General features: G+C 34.1%; 1 protein-coding gene across 1 annotated transcript in view; it reads left to right on the top strand.

Annotated features, from left to right (window-relative positions):
* LOC143226019 (uncharacterized) overlaps window positions 1-16,845 on the top strand; it is a 55,182-nt gene that overhangs the window by 31,718 nt on the left and 6,619 nt on the right. The window contains exons 7-12 of the mRNA XM_076456389.1: window positions 826-1,125; window positions 4,258-4,290; window positions 4,838-4,928; window positions 6,411-6,559; window positions 10,130-10,233; window positions 12,470-12,554. Of these exons, the coding sequence (XP_076312504.1) occupies window positions 826-1,125; window positions 4,258-4,290; window positions 4,838-4,928; window positions 6,411-6,559; window positions 10,130-10,233; window positions 12,470-12,554 (762 nt within the window). The remainder of the gene's footprint in view (window positions 1-825; window positions 1,126-4,257; window positions 4,291-4,837; window positions 4,929-6,410; window positions 6,560-10,129; window positions 10,234-12,469; window positions 12,555-16,845) is intronic.

The following is a 16,845-nucleotide window of genomic DNA, read 5'->3' on the forward strand; positions in this document are numbered from 1 at the left end:
CTAGGTTTACTACGATTGACACTAATTGCATTGTGAGTTCTGTTTTGGAAAAAATTGGTTCAATGACTTTTACTGGCACTGTTAAATTCCTTATATGGAATATTGTTGAATTAATTGAATTATATGTTTACGAAAATGTTATTTCTTATGCTGAAGACTTTTTTATTTGTTAATATATGACAGTTGTAACTTTTATATTTTTATATATGAAAATATATAGCAACTTTTCTTGCAAAATTATATTGTTAGTTTTACTTCAAAGTATGTCAAAGTTATTTATTTCGTTCAAAGGGTTGGTAATTGTGGTTTTATTTGTTACGCTGAATTAAAATATTAAGATATATATCTTCTACAAATGACGTCCTGATAATATTATTCATTCTGTTGTCATTCGTTATTGTTTTGCTTAGCTTCAGTTAGTATGTAATCGTTCTGTCTGTCAGTTAATCACAGTGAAAATCTACTTCATGGTATACATCAGAAATAAATCATTTTTTTTTTAAACTTATAATATACTAATTACATTCTTAATGTATATTTGTATAGAAAACAATGTACAGATTTGTTTTCAGTGATAAAATAAGTATGATAGAAATTGCTGCTAACTTCTAACATTTTAGATAGAAATAGTATATATAATAATAAACATAGAGTTGATATGTTTCTTGTTTCTTGTTCCTTATATTAAATTCAGTAATTAAGGTTAGGAGAGCAAACTTTTGATTCATATCGTTAATAAGAATTTATATTTCATTGAAGCATTTCTTCAAACTCTTTCATTCGTTTCGTTTTTGTTCACTTTCGTTTCTTTATTTCTATTGACAGGATTGATCATCGGTGCGGTGTTAACTGAAAATGCCGAGATTAGAAACAATCTGAAGTTAAGTCAGTTACTCAGAGCATACTATAGCTATTCTGGCTTACCTAGTGTCAACACACCTAGTTACTGCAACAGAGAAGAGCACTTGGAACAACTTAACGACATCCTCGACGAGCAAGTTATGAATTATGTAAAAGTGCTTAGTAACTTGAAAAGCCTTGCTCTAAGTGATTTAGACACAGTAGTAAAAAACACAAAGGATTTGTTTGGACGTGAAAAACAGAAAGTAGCTGACAGTATTTACTGTAAGTCTCCAAACTCTTATTTCTTACAAATACAACTTAGAAAATTATGAAATAAACTATTATTAATGTATTATACCCAGTAATAAAATTAATCTCAATATATTAAGCGATACAAAAGTGTTACCTTTTTTCACCTTTCTATACGTAGAAAAGAAGCAGTAATAAAAATACGTTTAACTCTCATAAATGTTCAATAACAATATATGTGTATTATACAAAACTAATACTATATAAGTCTGCTAATTTGTTTCTGCTTAGCTTACCTAAGACACAGAATCAAAACACGAAAGGGATTTATTGGATTATGAAGTTGTTAATGAATCAGAGATAGTCGGTTTCCCAAGCCCAAGATGATTACAAAATCCGTATAGGTAATTCAATGACTCTGTTGGGTAAACCGTGTTAAACAAAGGTAGAATATGGTGAGTACATACAATAAACAAGGGGGAGCGTACGTATTTACACGTACATTTAGGCGTTATATAAACAAGGGATGGAAAAAACAAACGGTTTATTTTAGTCAACAATGGAAGACACTACATGGTATTAATTTTGTAACACTAGATTATTCTGGAAAGGCCTACCATCAAAGTCATTATAGTACTAAAGAGTGGTCAGGTAATAATGCCCCAGGATCCCACACAAGACGTAGACCATCACTAACAAGATGTTTAGCGAGGACTGAATCTTCAACTGCTACTTCCATGATATCTTACCACCACATGTCCCTGACATCACTCTTCGTGGGTACTATTTATGGGACTTTATAAAAATGTGTTTATATCGTCATAACCTAACAGCCATACTTCAACGAAAGAGTGTCTATGCGACATGAATTCAAAAGTCTGGAGGGAGGGGGGATTTTGTTCAGATGATAATTGCCTACACCCAAACTAATAGTAACAACGATGAACAGGTTTTGTGGTAGTACACCCTGTACTAATTTGGGTCCAAATGTTTAGGCTTAAAATGAAAAGATACAACTTCTAGAAAATCGATTAGTCGTTAAGTTACGTAATGGATTATTTCTTTTACAAATATTTAGAAAAATTAAAGAAGGCCCATCATGGCCAGGTGGGTTAAGGCGTTAGACTCGTAATCTGAGGGTCTCGGTTTTGAATCCTCGTCGCATCAAACATGCTCGCCCTTTCAGCCGTGAGAGCGTTATAATGTTACAATCAATCCCACTATTCATTGGTAAAAGAGTAGCCCAAGAGTTGGCGTTGGGTGGTGATGACTAACTGCCTTCCTTCTAGTCTTATATTGCTAAATTAGGGCGGTTAGCGCTGATAGCGTGTGTATGTGTGTGTGTTTTTCTTATAGCAAAGCCACATCGGACTATTTGCTGAGCCGACCGAGGAGAATCGAACCCCTGATTTTAGCGTTGTAAATCCGTAGACTTACCGCTGTACTAGCGGGGAGCGCGCAAATAGCCCTCGTGTAGCTTTGCGCAAAATTCCAAAGCAAACAAACAAGAAAAATTAAACGTAACTTACTCTGTTGATATGCTGAACTATAGCATTTGAGTTTAAGGGCCTGTAATGTTCTAATAGGTTCTGGATTTTTTTGTTTATCTTTCTCGGTAAGCCGGTTTTTTGTTGTCAAGTGTAAAGCTGCATAATAGACTGACTATGGTGTGTCCACCGCAGAGATCTCACACCGAATGTTTGTATGATATTATATTTAGCGACTCAATGGATATCATTTTGAAAATAAAAACGTGTATAACAGAAAAAAAATTGTTTATTACGATTATTCTTTAAAACCTATACAAAAACCATGATTTCATTGGATGTAATCTTAAAAATATAAATATGTATAATAAATAAAAAATTCTGTAGTAATAATTATCTGTAAAGATGTACAAAATAAAGGGTATATTGAATGTAATATTCGGGAATATAAGAGTATAGGAAAAGAAAACTTGTCCTTCCGAAAATTCTTGAAAACCTTCAAAAGTAATGTACAAACATGTGTTATAAATAACAATTGTCCGTCTTTGTAATTTTGGAAAACTATATCGTGTATTAGATTTCTATTGCGAATACTATCCGAGTTTACACTTATTTCTTCACGCTGATAACTCAGTTTAGAATATTGAAAACACAATTCTAAACTTTGCTTTTTCTGCTTGTTGTTAAACACAACACTACAGAATGGACTGTGTTCACCACGGGTATTGAAACATGATTTTTAGAGTTGCAACTCTTTAAACTTACCACTCAGCCACTAGGTGAGGAGCTCTAAATTTTTCTCTTAAAGAAAAAAACGATCAGTATGATTCGGTATTTTATGAAAATTGACAGCAGAAACATAACTTACCATTGTACATTGTAAAGTATTTATGCATTTGGTTTACTCACAAAACTCTTTATGTAACATAGATATGAGAAGTAAACTATAGAAACACAAAGAGATAAAATAATATCCTTTTCGAGCGAATTTATCCTTTTTTGTTTGTTTTTTAATATGTATATTGAATGAAAAGGGCTTAGACAAAATTTCGGATGTAAAATTCACAGTTATTGTTATACATGCCAAAATCTAAATCATTTTAAGCTGCCCAGTTACTAATTATATATTTTTGTAACTGATTCTATCATTGAGCAAGTCTTTTTAATTATTCTATAACACATAATGGAAGGTACATTTTACTTAACTAATCAAAGGAAAGTATTTTATTACTCTATCTACAACGTACAAGTTACAAGTTACACAGTCAGTTACTTGCGTATCGGTATTTTGTTGGAAATGGAAAACTTACGTTGCTGATCTAACTCTCATAGGCTCATTAATCAATCAATGACTTACTGTTCAATCAACCATCCAATCAATACTTTGCCCTAACTGTCTTTTCTAAACTATCGAAAACCTTCTCAACTCTCAATAAAATTCAAGACGTCACATGAAAACCAAATCTCCCTTTATCGAACAATAAAAACGCTTAATTTACGTTTAAATTTAAATTTAAAGAAGAGCCAACAACAACAGAGAATATATTACACTTGAATTTATGTTAACTAGATAGAAATGTTACTATATAAAAATAAAACGTAAAAATCAAGAATTTTCTTAAATTACTATTGCATTTTCATTTTATCAATTTCAAGTTATGTTTTTTGTGCCTTTCAGATAAGGAATGTAGGTTTCCAGGGACCATGCAGGGTAAGTACCGTTACCTTTTCTAAAACGAAAATGTATAAACACAAAGGCCATGACAATAGTCTAATTTCAAAAAAACTGGAAAGCAAGAAATTGTTACCTCCCAACGTCACGGTAAAATTCATTTAACAGTTAACCTAACTGCTAATATGTTGAATAAAACAAAAAGAATGTAAAGAATTAAAATACAGTAAGTCTAACACTGAAGTAAAATAATTGTCAAAATGTCATTTGTTTTAAGGTATAAAAAGTCCTATTGATTTTACAGCTTTATCCTAATCCCAAACTAAGCTGAAGCTTATAATTTAGAAAAACTATTTTTATGGTAATTAAATAGTTTGTATTTTTTATCTCTAGTACTTCTCCCGTGCGGACAAAATCAAAGTTCAGTTGCCCCAAAAACATTCGCATTATTTCTCTCCAAATAATCATTTATTCTTCTCGTGACTTAGTTTTGTAACGAAGATAGAAACTAAAGATCAATATGTATATATATCGGCTTAATCTTTAATATTGTTAAAATTAATAAAGATGTATGGTATCTTTACAGAACCTATTTGTGAAACGCCTCATGATGTATTCGTCATTATGGATACGAGAGTCACTCGGAGCGATCTAAAAACTCAACTAGAAATTATAAGGTAACACATCCAATTAGCAAACACATTTATTAATTAAATCAAATAGTTAAATAGAAGTTCCAACTGTTATACTTGTACGTGTATAAACATTAATTCAATGGTAGAAAATTCTCCATCTCTACTTTGCATGCACAAAGTCAGGAACATAACGAACTACTATATCTTTTTTAACGTTTTGCATCCAATGCATACAATTACTTCTGAGGATTAATAATGATTTCAATGCATTCAGTTGTCTTGAATTTTCTCCGGTTGCCAAAAATGGACTGTCTTCAGTTTTGTCTAAGTTGTTGTTCTTAACTTGTTGTAGTTCCATCAGACGTAAAGAGAGAAAAACAAGCCTGCTGTTTAAAGAGCTCAAAATACAGTATCCTAGCATCTTAAATTATGATAATAAATAGAATATCTGGCTAATTCTTTATTTATCTGTTTACAGTAGAGCAGAACTCTGTTCATGCAAGAAAGAATTGTAGTTAAGTCACTTGCTTAAATTACTGTTTGACTTGAAAAGGATATAATACAGAATTAGCTTTGTTACTCAAAGCTGAAAGTAAGATTTTGGATCATCTGTAATTAAAGGTTAAATTTCGTAACTTACAGCTGAAGAGTCCGGCATGGCCTGGTGATTAGATCACTCTACCGCGAACTTGTTGGCCGAAAGTTCCAATCCATTACCGCCATGGGGCTGCTATAATGTAATGTTCAATATCATTTCTCGTCGGTAAAAAGTAATCTATGAGTTGGTGATGTGTGGTATTGACGAGCTACCTTCTCTTTCATCTATCACTTCTAAAGTGGGGACAGCTATGACAGATAACCCGCAAATAGCGGAAAATACAAATCCAGGAAAATACGGCATCATTGTGACAGATCATCAGAGAAACAACGTTGAAAACATTGCAGAAATATTACCTGTGTGTTTGGCTTGCAGTTTTTTGTTGTTGTGTTTTTGATAGATACACTAAACTAAGCTGCAAGCACAAAGTCTAATGTCTGGTACCAGTCACTTAAGTTCTGAATGTATAAATGTAGTTGATATAACTATAGTTAGGTTTTTCACAAAAGATAAGTAACGTAAGCATCAAACCAGTACCTGTTGGTGAATCAGCTGACGTTGTACAATAAATGTAGTTGTTATAACTCTATTTAGGTTTCTCACAAGAGACAAGTTATGTAAACATAACACCAGGTAAATCTGCCTGACGTTGCACAATATATATTTTATAAAGAATATAAGCGATTTTCCCTTCGATAACTCAGTAGTATATTTGAGGGGCTTACAATATTAAAATTTGGGTTTACACCTGTGGTGAACACAGCACAGATTATTTGTTGTGTGATTTTAGTATTAACGAGTAAACCACATAAACCCAATCTAACTACATGTCATTATCAATCTTTATTGCACAAGCTACAAATTAGTTTATTTGATATTAAATATTTCTTTTATAAAATATGTGAATTTTGCTTCTTTTCTTTCAGCTACTTGGCCAACAGAATGGACATGAGAGTTTATGGCGACAGCATGAATATTTTTGCATACGCAACTGAAAATGAAGAACTGTATCCCATTGCCTTTAATACCACGTCACAAGGGTGCGCCACCTGTTTTCCAGCGTGGACCGATACAAGTATTCATTCATTTATAAACAATAAGGAAAACCCTTTCGTTGGCTTCAAAAAATTGAGCCTCGAAAGCTTGTAAATTAAATATAAAATTTATTGTTGAACAATAGTAATTTTATTCCAATCTGAAGTACTTCCAAGACAGACTTAAGGAAATCGTACGAAACTACTAACTGCAGGTTCAAATCTCTGTCGCACCAAACATGCTCTCTCTTTCAGCCGCGGAGACGTTATAATGTCACGATAAATCCCACTATCCGTTGGTAAAATAGTAGCCCAAAAGTTGGCGGTGGGTGGTGATAACTAGCTGCCTTACCTCTAGTCTTACACTGCTAAATTAGGGACGTCTAGCGCAAATAGCCCTTGAGTAGCTTTTCGCGAAATTCAAAACAAACAAAAAGCATTTACTGAACGTTTTGGAATCATCGAAATTCCATCAGTAGTAATTTAGAGGTACAAAACAAGCAAATAATATTTTAATTACAACAGAAATACATATATAAAAAGTAAATAAATTAAATTTACAAAGTATAATTAGTGGAAATGAAAATGTGGCAAAAATGAAACAGTTAAATTAAAATACGTTTAAATCAAGAGAAAACTGTGTATTATTTAGGGACGGAAAGATGGCATTTATTTCTGTTACTAGAAATTCAGTATCATATTTGGCAGTTAAAAGAATTGTAAAGTTAGGGAAGAAAAATCACATGTTCTCTTGGTATATTTTACTGAAAGGAAGCGGAGTTGGGAATGTTCGTAACCTTTCTTCCATTTCTAAAAGATTTTCTTAACAACCGCAATAAGTTATAAACAAATAATCATTAACCTATACTTTACACCTCGAAGGGAAAATTAGAAGATTTCTTAGAAACCTAATGAAAAGAAATATTTGTTATTATGTTTATAGTAATGTATGCTCTACAGGCCCCGACCCTGGAGAATTATTTGGTCCATCAAAATTTCACAAACCATACATACCCCTCTGGCCTACACTATCTGCTTTAGGCACTCACAGATAAAACTTATTAAAATTCCTTGTACCTGCCTTAAAACTTCTTACCAATAACGAATTTACAACACCTGACTCCTTCTAACTTTCTCGAGAAAAGAGCCAACTCCTCTTTCCTGTGTATCGTAAAAACACATTTACTGACCATTTTACTCAGTTTGATAGTTTCATTCCCTTCTCTTTCAAACACAATTTTATTTTCTGTGTACTAAATAGAGCCTACAAACTGACCTCATCCTATCAAGCCCTTTACAAAGAAATGACTTTCGTAAAAAGCATTCTATTTCGAAACAGATACCCTAAGCATTTCTTGGATAAAATGACTTATTTACTTCTAACTAATTTGTTTATGAAACCATCTAAATTACCCACTGTACCCAAAATTCATACACTTACCTATCATATCTTACGAGACAACTCTTCCTTATCCCAAAACAGTTATAAACAGTTGTGTAATTCACAGTATTCTCGAGTTCACCTGAAAGTTATTATGAAACCCAATTTTAGACTTTTTTTTTTTTCTGCTAGAAAGATCGTTTGCCGACTGCTCATTGTTTACATCTCGTATACTTATGCACGTGCGGAGACTGTAAAGCCTCATAGTTTGGTGAAACCAAGCATCACCTTAAAGTATGAACATGTAAACACATAGGCAAATCTAGAAAAACTGAAAGAAAGGTTACAAACCCTCCCAACTCCATTATTTATCAGCACAATATACAAAGAGAACATGTGATTTTTCTTTCCAACTTTAAAATTCTCTCAACAGCCAAACATTCTATATAAAAATCTCTTCTCGCGTCCCTAAATACTACACAGTCTTTCCTTGATTTAAACGTATTGTAATTTTACTGTTTCGTTTTTGCCACATATTTTTTTTTCATTTTCTCCTGTTATAATTTCTAAATTCAAATTATTTACTTCTTATGTACACATTTCTGTTGTAATTAAAATATTGTTTATTTGGTACATCTAGATTACTAATGATGGACTTTTGACGATTCCGAAACGTTTAATAAATGCTTCCTATTATCACATTCTTGTTTGCCCCCCGCTAGAACAGGGGTAAGTCTACGGACTTACAACGCTCAAATTAGGGGCTCGATTCCCCTCGGTGGGCTCAGCAGATAGCCCTATATGTTCACACACACACGTTCTTGTTTTGCTTTATGATTAAGTTACGTTTTTTTCGAAAAATGAGTCGGTTACAAATATTTATATATTCTTTATTAAGACGAAAACCATTTTTTCCGTAAACCTTCACAAATTTTTAAATAATTGTGTGTTTATTGGTATTTCGAAAGCAAATATTAACACAAAATGACACTAATAGTGAACACTATATCTGATGATAAAAACTTTTCTTCTGTTTTTCTCATGAGTTAAACAGAAGAAGAAGAAAATTCCTAAGTCAGAAATAGATAGCTTTCACAGGTGTCACGCCATCTTTGCAACATTCATACGTAACTTATCTGAAATGCATCTGTCTAACATTAGTCGATGATATCTGATAATATTAATGAACAAGTGTTGTCAGTCGTTTCATATAGACTGAATGCCTGACGCTTGAACCACATTAAATGTAGATCAGTTTATACTTGCCAAAAATAATGTGTTTCTGAAATGAAAGATACTCGTGAACTTTAATCAAGCGATCGTAAAACAAAGTCTATTCGTTAATCACGTTCCCCAGTGGCTTAGCGGTATGTCTGCCGACTTGCAACGCTAAAAACCGGGTTTCGATAGCCGTGGTGAGTAGAGCACAGATAGCCCATTGTGTAGCTTTGTGCTTAATTCAAAACAACAACAATCATAAAGCGACTCGTAATCTGAAGGTCGTGGGTTCGCATTCCCGTTGCGCCAAACATGCTTGCCCTTTCAGCTGTGGGGGCGTTATAATGTGACAGTCAATCCCACTATTCGTTGATAAAAGAGTAGCCCAAGAGTTGGTGGTGGGTGGGTGATGACTAGCTGCCTTCCCTCTAGTCTTACACTGCTAAATTAGAGACGGCTAGCACAGATAGCCCTCGAATATCTTTGTACGAAATTCAAACAAACAATAAAATTTTATTCCTCTACTATGCCTGGAACCAAATGCAATAAAACGTTATCCTGATATCTGAAGCCTAAACTCACGAATTTTCTTACGAACTTGGCATCTTGCTTAACTTTCGCACATACACCAAAAAAATTAACTTTTGAAATACCATAGATTTTGATATAATATTTAAAACACCCTAAGCACCCTTATACACTTGGAGATGTATCTAGTATTACTCTTTTGTAACTAATTTACTTTATAACAGGTGCAGCTGTTAACAGTTTTAATTCTCAATATGACATCATTCAAATTTTTTAAATTATTAAAAAAATATTTTTTTTCAAATTTAGAAAGACTGGCACTTTTATAATATGTTATTTAAATATTGATTCAATTTAATTTGTTGAGCAACGAGGCTATCCTATCTAAGAATACGTATATATTTTATCTCTTCTTCTTTTTTCGTGGTATGCTTATTATGTTCGGAAACATAACTGAAAAATTATTATTTTTGAAAATCCTAAGGTCATATCCGTAGCGGTGACGACTTAGAGCTATTTAAAGGACTAAACAAGACCCTTGGAAAGTTTGAATTTGAGAAAAAATTTGCTCCAGGTGCACCAGGAAAGGTATGTATAGACCTGTAAATATATATATTTCTCACCGTATCTAAACTATACCTAATATTTTGTGTGTGTGTGTGTGTGTGACTTAATATCGGGTTAATTATTTTGAATTTTTAGATGTTTTAATGAAAATACAAAAAAAAATTATTCTTCAAACGCAATAAACACACTTGGATTATGATTTCAAGATAATAACTTGATGAAATCCAACTTCATCTTGCATTACACTGGAATAACGATCTTGCAGTGTTAAAAAACGAAGTAATATAGTATTGATAACTGAATATTAATAATAATTCACTAACTGCACAAAGTCTCAAACTTTCTTGTGATTTAAACAATAATATCTCAATCTATGAATAAATATGCTGACTAGCCACATACCTCCATCCACTAACTCATCAAATAATGGGTTAAACTACTACCTTTGCCGACAAAACAGCCTGATTTAGACGTGACATCACCTCCACAATATGTCAGAATGTTTCTTGACCACTTGTCGTCCAATCACCAAGTACTGTGACAAACAGTGGTGAATATGATGTTCTTATTTATCCCATATATTTCCGACCATATTGACGTTCGTTAATTTTAGCTCAATGAAAATAACTGAAGTGACAATTATATTTTTTACACCCCTTTCCTCACATTAATACAATACCTAAAGCATCGCGTACTTTTTGGGACGTTCGTTTCCCCCACTCTAACATTTCTGAAACTGTTGCTTTCTGTTTTCTTCTGAAATAAACGATTTTCTAACTTGAACTCGGTTGTGACGTGACCTATTTTGTAATGTCATTTCACATAAAACAGTTAAATATAACAATCCTTGTCACTGTTGTGGGAATCGATTAACTGGGTTGTTTGTTTTAGAGCCAAGCCACACAGGGCTATCTGCTATGCCTATAAAGAGAATTGTATCCCGAGCTTTAGTATTGTAAATCCTTAGACTTACCACTGAGGGACGAGTAAGTTAGACACAGACTGATATTATTAATATGTTCTTTGTATAGGCATATATTAATGGCGTTCCTGGTTCTTTTTAATTTAGAACAAGAAATGCCATTAATACATGCATATACGAAGAACATATTAATAATATCAGTCTGTGTCCAGCTTACCTAAGACTTACCACTGTCCCATTGGGGGACGAGTAAGTTGGACACAGACTGATATTATTAATATTTTCTTCGTATAGGCATATATTAATGGCGTTTCTGTTTTTTTTTAATTTAGAACAACTTGTCGTTCATTATTAGAATTACGACTTTGGACTTAGAAATGGTAATTTGACGAGCAGTCAGTGATGAAACTATGCACAGTGATCAAAATTTTCGTTTTCTGGTCGAGTGTTAAATATTAAAATAGTTTTGACTTTGAGCTATATTAGAAAGATTGAGGGTTTTAAAGATATTACAGAATATTTACATTTTCGCTAGGTTATATGAAATGGTAGCTATTCATGATATAACTAGATAGTCTTTACTCCATTCCTCCTCCTCCTCCCCCCCTAAGTTTAAATACAAACATGAAAATACACAGGTGTTCAAAGAACGGCAAATTTTCTATTTTGCATATTTTGTGGTATTTGTGTGTGTTTTTTTAACAAATCACTTTTAGCCTTTATTGTTGTTTTTTTTTTTAGAAATTTCTTATGAAATGAAAGCAAGCATAACACAGACCATCCATTTATTAAAGCCTCGATTTCCGAATAAAGTATTTTAATACTAGAGTTTGGGCAAATCACGATTAAGTGTTCCTATAGAATAGATACAGCAGTAAAAAATACAGACGTTGTTTATGCATATTTACGATGTATTTCGTGGATAAATTTATGTTTCGTTAAAGAATGTCAAACGTGGTATCAAGTATTTTCATTTTATTCTCCTCGTTACTTTCTATAATCTCTTACACTATATCCTTATAATCAAACACTTCGCACTCTCACTTTCATTCTAGAACCGACATATCCATGTAATACATTAGTATTTTTATTGATAAACAATCCAAAACATAAGATGGGCATTAGTTTTCTATGTCTGATAAAAATTGTACTAAATCTTGTAAAAGTGTGTGTGTGTGTCTACATATATATATATATATCTTAAATATTAATATTTAATATTCAAAAACACGACAGATATATGACAACTGATGGATCATTTTAATTATTTAATTTGGGAATCATCACCAAGATCCGTTAACTAAGTCAATATATTTATAATTTCTTTTTATACAGATTGTCATTTATTTCAACCAGAAGCCTAGCTATGAGCTGACGAAACAGAAAAATGAACTTGTTTCTTTGAAAAGAAAACACAGAGGTAAGTCTCATATTTCAACTTCATGCTTTTTCGGATGTGGTTGAACCAAACATTTTGAAATAATTCAAACTCTGAAGATTGTTCTTTCTTCTGTACAATGCTCGAGTAATAAAACACCTATAACAAACTGGTTTGACAAACGATATCGAGGTGGGTTAAGGTGTTCGACTCGTAATCCCAGGGTCGCGGGTTCCAATCCCAGTGTCATCAAACATGCTTGCCCTTTCAGCTGTTGGGCGTTATAATGTGATGGTCAATCTCACTCTTCCTTGGTAAAAGAGTAGCCCAAGAGTTAGCGGTGAGTGATGATGACTAGCTGCCTTCCCTCTAGTCTTACACTGCTAAATTAGGGACGGCTAGCGCAGATAGCCCTCGTGTAGCTTTTTGCGAAATTCAAAAATTCAAAATTCAAACCATATAAGATTATAGCTCTCTGTGGAGACAGCTAAAATGAATATTCTCTAGACCTAACACGTGTGTACGATACACCTGTAAGTTTGTAGTTCGTAATGAATTATTAAGCCTTACTAAAAATAAGTCCTCCCGTGAGTCAGCGGACAAATTTGTCATAAATTATTTTAGATGAGATAACCATTCTTGCATAACACTCTTTATAAAGCTACCAAACTGTAGGCAGAAATTCAGAGGTTTGTTTGTTTTAGAATTTCGCGCAAAACTACACGAGGACTATCTGTGCTGGCCGTCCCTAATTTACCAGTGTAAGACTAAAGGGAAGTCAGCTACTCATCATCATCCACCACCAAATCTTGGGCTACTCTTTTACCAACGAATAGTGGTACTGACCTTCACATTATAATGGCTGAAAGGGCGAGCACATTTGGTGCGACGAGTATTCGAACCCGCGATCCCAAGATTACGAGTCGAAAGCTTTAACCTACCTGGTCATGCCGGGCCTAAATTCAGAGGTATCTAATTCTTTATAAACGCGAAGACTAACTATCTCAGCAGGGATTTTCTTAAATAAAATTGGTATACTGTTTGCAAAGTTTAAGTACCAGACAGTAAACGTCTTTTTTCTCTTTTTTTTTTTTCTTACGGTAAGCTTCATATTCGAAATTACCATCGCGATTATAAAATAATTTGTGTAAAAAGGCAAGTTTAGGATCTCTGTTATGATCATCAGTAAATCGAATACTTTTATTTTAACTGTTTAGATACTCTAAGGAATCCAATAATGAAGATGAAAACGGTTAACAGAACACAAAATATTTTATTTACAAAATTCAAATTGATATTAATACACAAGGACTTACTGTCAAAGCTAACCTCGTAGATTTTACTTATCAAACTGATTTTTGAGCAAGAGCACTATTTCAAATTTCGTCCGCCAGTAGCTCAGCAGTATGTTTGCAGCCTTACAACGCTAAAACCTGGTTTCGATACCTGTGGTGAGCGGAGCACAGATAGCCCAATGTGTAGCTTTGTGCTTGATTCAAAAATCAACTTTCAAATTTCAATAGGTAAAGCAACATTTTCTGGAGATCAAAAGAGCTAGGACCTATACGTTCTGTTTTTAAAAGTTAAATGTAAAAATTAGCCAATTTTGTGAGAATTCACTCGAATTACTTTTAGATTATATAACAGTAACTTAAATAGCACAAATTAGACGTTGTATATACATGTATGTATAGTATATATTCGCAAAAGAAATTTTATTAAGCGGGTAAAAACTAATGCTCATTTCCGACCTTCTTAATTTCATTATAAACCAGTGTTGCACAAACTTTTTGAGTCAGGGGCCACAAACAGACTTCTCGTAACCGTTGGGGGCCACAAAAAAGTGAAGATTAAAATCGTCTCACAGTTGTTTTACACAAGATGGACATCACATTTAAGAACACACAACTAACGATTACATCAAAGAGTTTGCACATTATTCTAAGAAATGTTATGATACGTCAACTGTCACAAATTTAGTGCGATGGATGGTGCTGCATGTCAGCTACGAGCTTAGAAATGTCCGGCTTGATGTTTGACGTTGAAGACGCAAGATTGCTTCCAGATGATCATCAGTCAGCTGATTGCAAGTATTGTTTTTGTTCAGTTTTATATATACTAGAAAGCCTGTTCGCAGCAGTACGTGCTGCCAAACATGCTGGTGTGGACAAATGCGTTCTCTTTCAGAATAGCAAATGTATCAGGCAACGTTTTGTAGAAGTCAAACAAACTGTTTTCTCAATAAATAGCATGCAGATCATCAGATGCTTAGAGATCAATAAATTCGAGCTGATATTCGGCTGACAAGTCATCCACTGACACACACTGAATGGATAAGCAAAAGATTTCATCAACAATCTTAATTGGTCAAAGTCATGAAACCGTGAGTTGAAGGACTGAATCTAGCTTCCCAACATAAACTTGTGTGTCAATGTCCTGATTCTTCTGTAGCTGTGATTGAAAAGTGGGAAAGTGCACGAAGTTGCCTGATGCTGCTTGCTGCCGGAACAACTGCAACTTTGTCCTGAAAGCTGAGACATGACTTGCAAGCTGAAAGATAAGCTGATTTTTTCCTTACAACTTCAAATTCAGATCATTCAAGTGTTGTGTTATGTTGACCAAAAAAGTCAAATCAGTTTGCCATGCTGGATCAGTCATGAAAATCACTTCTGTGTCTTTGTTCTTGCTTCTGAGGAATTCTATCACCTCATCAATCAACTCCCAGAATCTTCTGAGCATCTTCCCTCGACTCAGCCAGCGTACTTCACAGTGATACACAAGGTCACCATAGTCTGAACCAATTTCTTCAAGAAGACTTCGAAACTGATTGTGATTGAGTCCTTGTGATTTGATGAAATTAATGGTTTTCGTCACTAATGCCATCAGTGCCTGAAAACCAAGTTCTTTACTGCACAGGTTCAGTTGATGAATAATACAGTGCAACTTCACCAACTGTCTGTTCTGCTTTCCTCGATGCTTCATCAACAGTGCTATCATCCTGCTGCTTTCTCCGGTCATGGCTGGTGCTCCATCAGTTGTCACACTTACCAGTTTCGTGAAATCCAATGAAGCACTGCTACACGGTCGTACTGTCTCCTCGAATAGAGTAGACCCAGTTGTCTGACTCTTCATGGAACCCATGCCGATTAGTTCCTCTGCGATATCAAACGATGATGACATTCCACGAACAAAAACTAGTAGCTGTGCTGTTGAACTGGTGTCACTCGACTCGTCTGCTGCCAAAGAGAAGTAGACAAAGTTGGCTGCTTTATTTGTAAGCTGACTTGTCACGTCTGCTGAGAGGTGTGAAATTCTTTGTTGAACTAGCATATGACTCAAAGCCACCATCTGTAGCTTGCGAACTGCTTCCGGGTACAACTTTTCCGATGTAGCAATCATACATTGCTTGACAAAAATCACTATCAGTGAATGGTCGGCCAGATTTCGCTATCATCAACGAAATATCATATCATAACTGACCTCACATGTTGCACCTAAATCTGCTGACTGCTTTGAGAAAACTTTCTGCTGGTGATTCAGCGACCGCCTCAGAGATTCAATTCGAGCTGTTCGTTCATCACCGACAACGTTGTAGAAATCTTTATGCTTCGACTCATAATGACGCTTTATATTGGATACCTTCGCCACTGCTACTGTCGAATGACACAGCAGACAATCACGTTCTTCTGTTGTTGAACAAAACAGTATTGCGCAGTCCAATCATCATGAAATGCGGGTTTTAATCGTTAACTTTTCTTTTACGATTAGCTGCCATTTTTGTTACAAAATAATATCAAAATAGAGCTCGTAATTAAACTCGAAGAACAACTGGTACGCGTGAAATTTCGTAATTACGGAAATATTACGTCATTGTGCCAATGATTACATGCCTATGCATTAACGAGATTTGTTTATTAAATTTTCTTTATTGCTCGACACAAATATGGAACCATCCAGTATCTAATCTGATGCATATTCTTCTATAACGCTTAATCTTCGCGCAGGCGCGAACTCTCTATGTTTGACTTTCCCGTTGGACATTGCGGGACATTTGATGACTCGTCGCGGGCCAGACTTTGTACACCACTGATATGAGCGTTTGCAGAAGTTTTTTATTTTCTCTTTTCTTATTTTCATCTTTCGAAGCTCTACTAAAATAAGTAGTTGAGTCTAACAACGCAAAATGAATATTTTTCTTTATGTTCATTGGCCTTAAGATTTTGACCAGCAATGTATATAATTTTTAATGTTGTAAGTGCATCTTCACAACACTTGGTAAACTTTAGTAATGATTCCAAGTCTTTTGTACAAAAATATCAAATTTCGTGTCTGT

This window comes from Tachypleus tridentatus, chromosome 9 (assembly GCF_004210375.1).
Source record: "Tachypleus tridentatus isolate NWPU-2018 chromosome 9, ASM421037v1, whole genome shotgun sequence".
NCBI classification, from domain to species: Eukaryota; Metazoa; Arthropoda; class Merostomata; order Xiphosura; family Limulidae; genus Tachypleus; species Tachypleus tridentatus.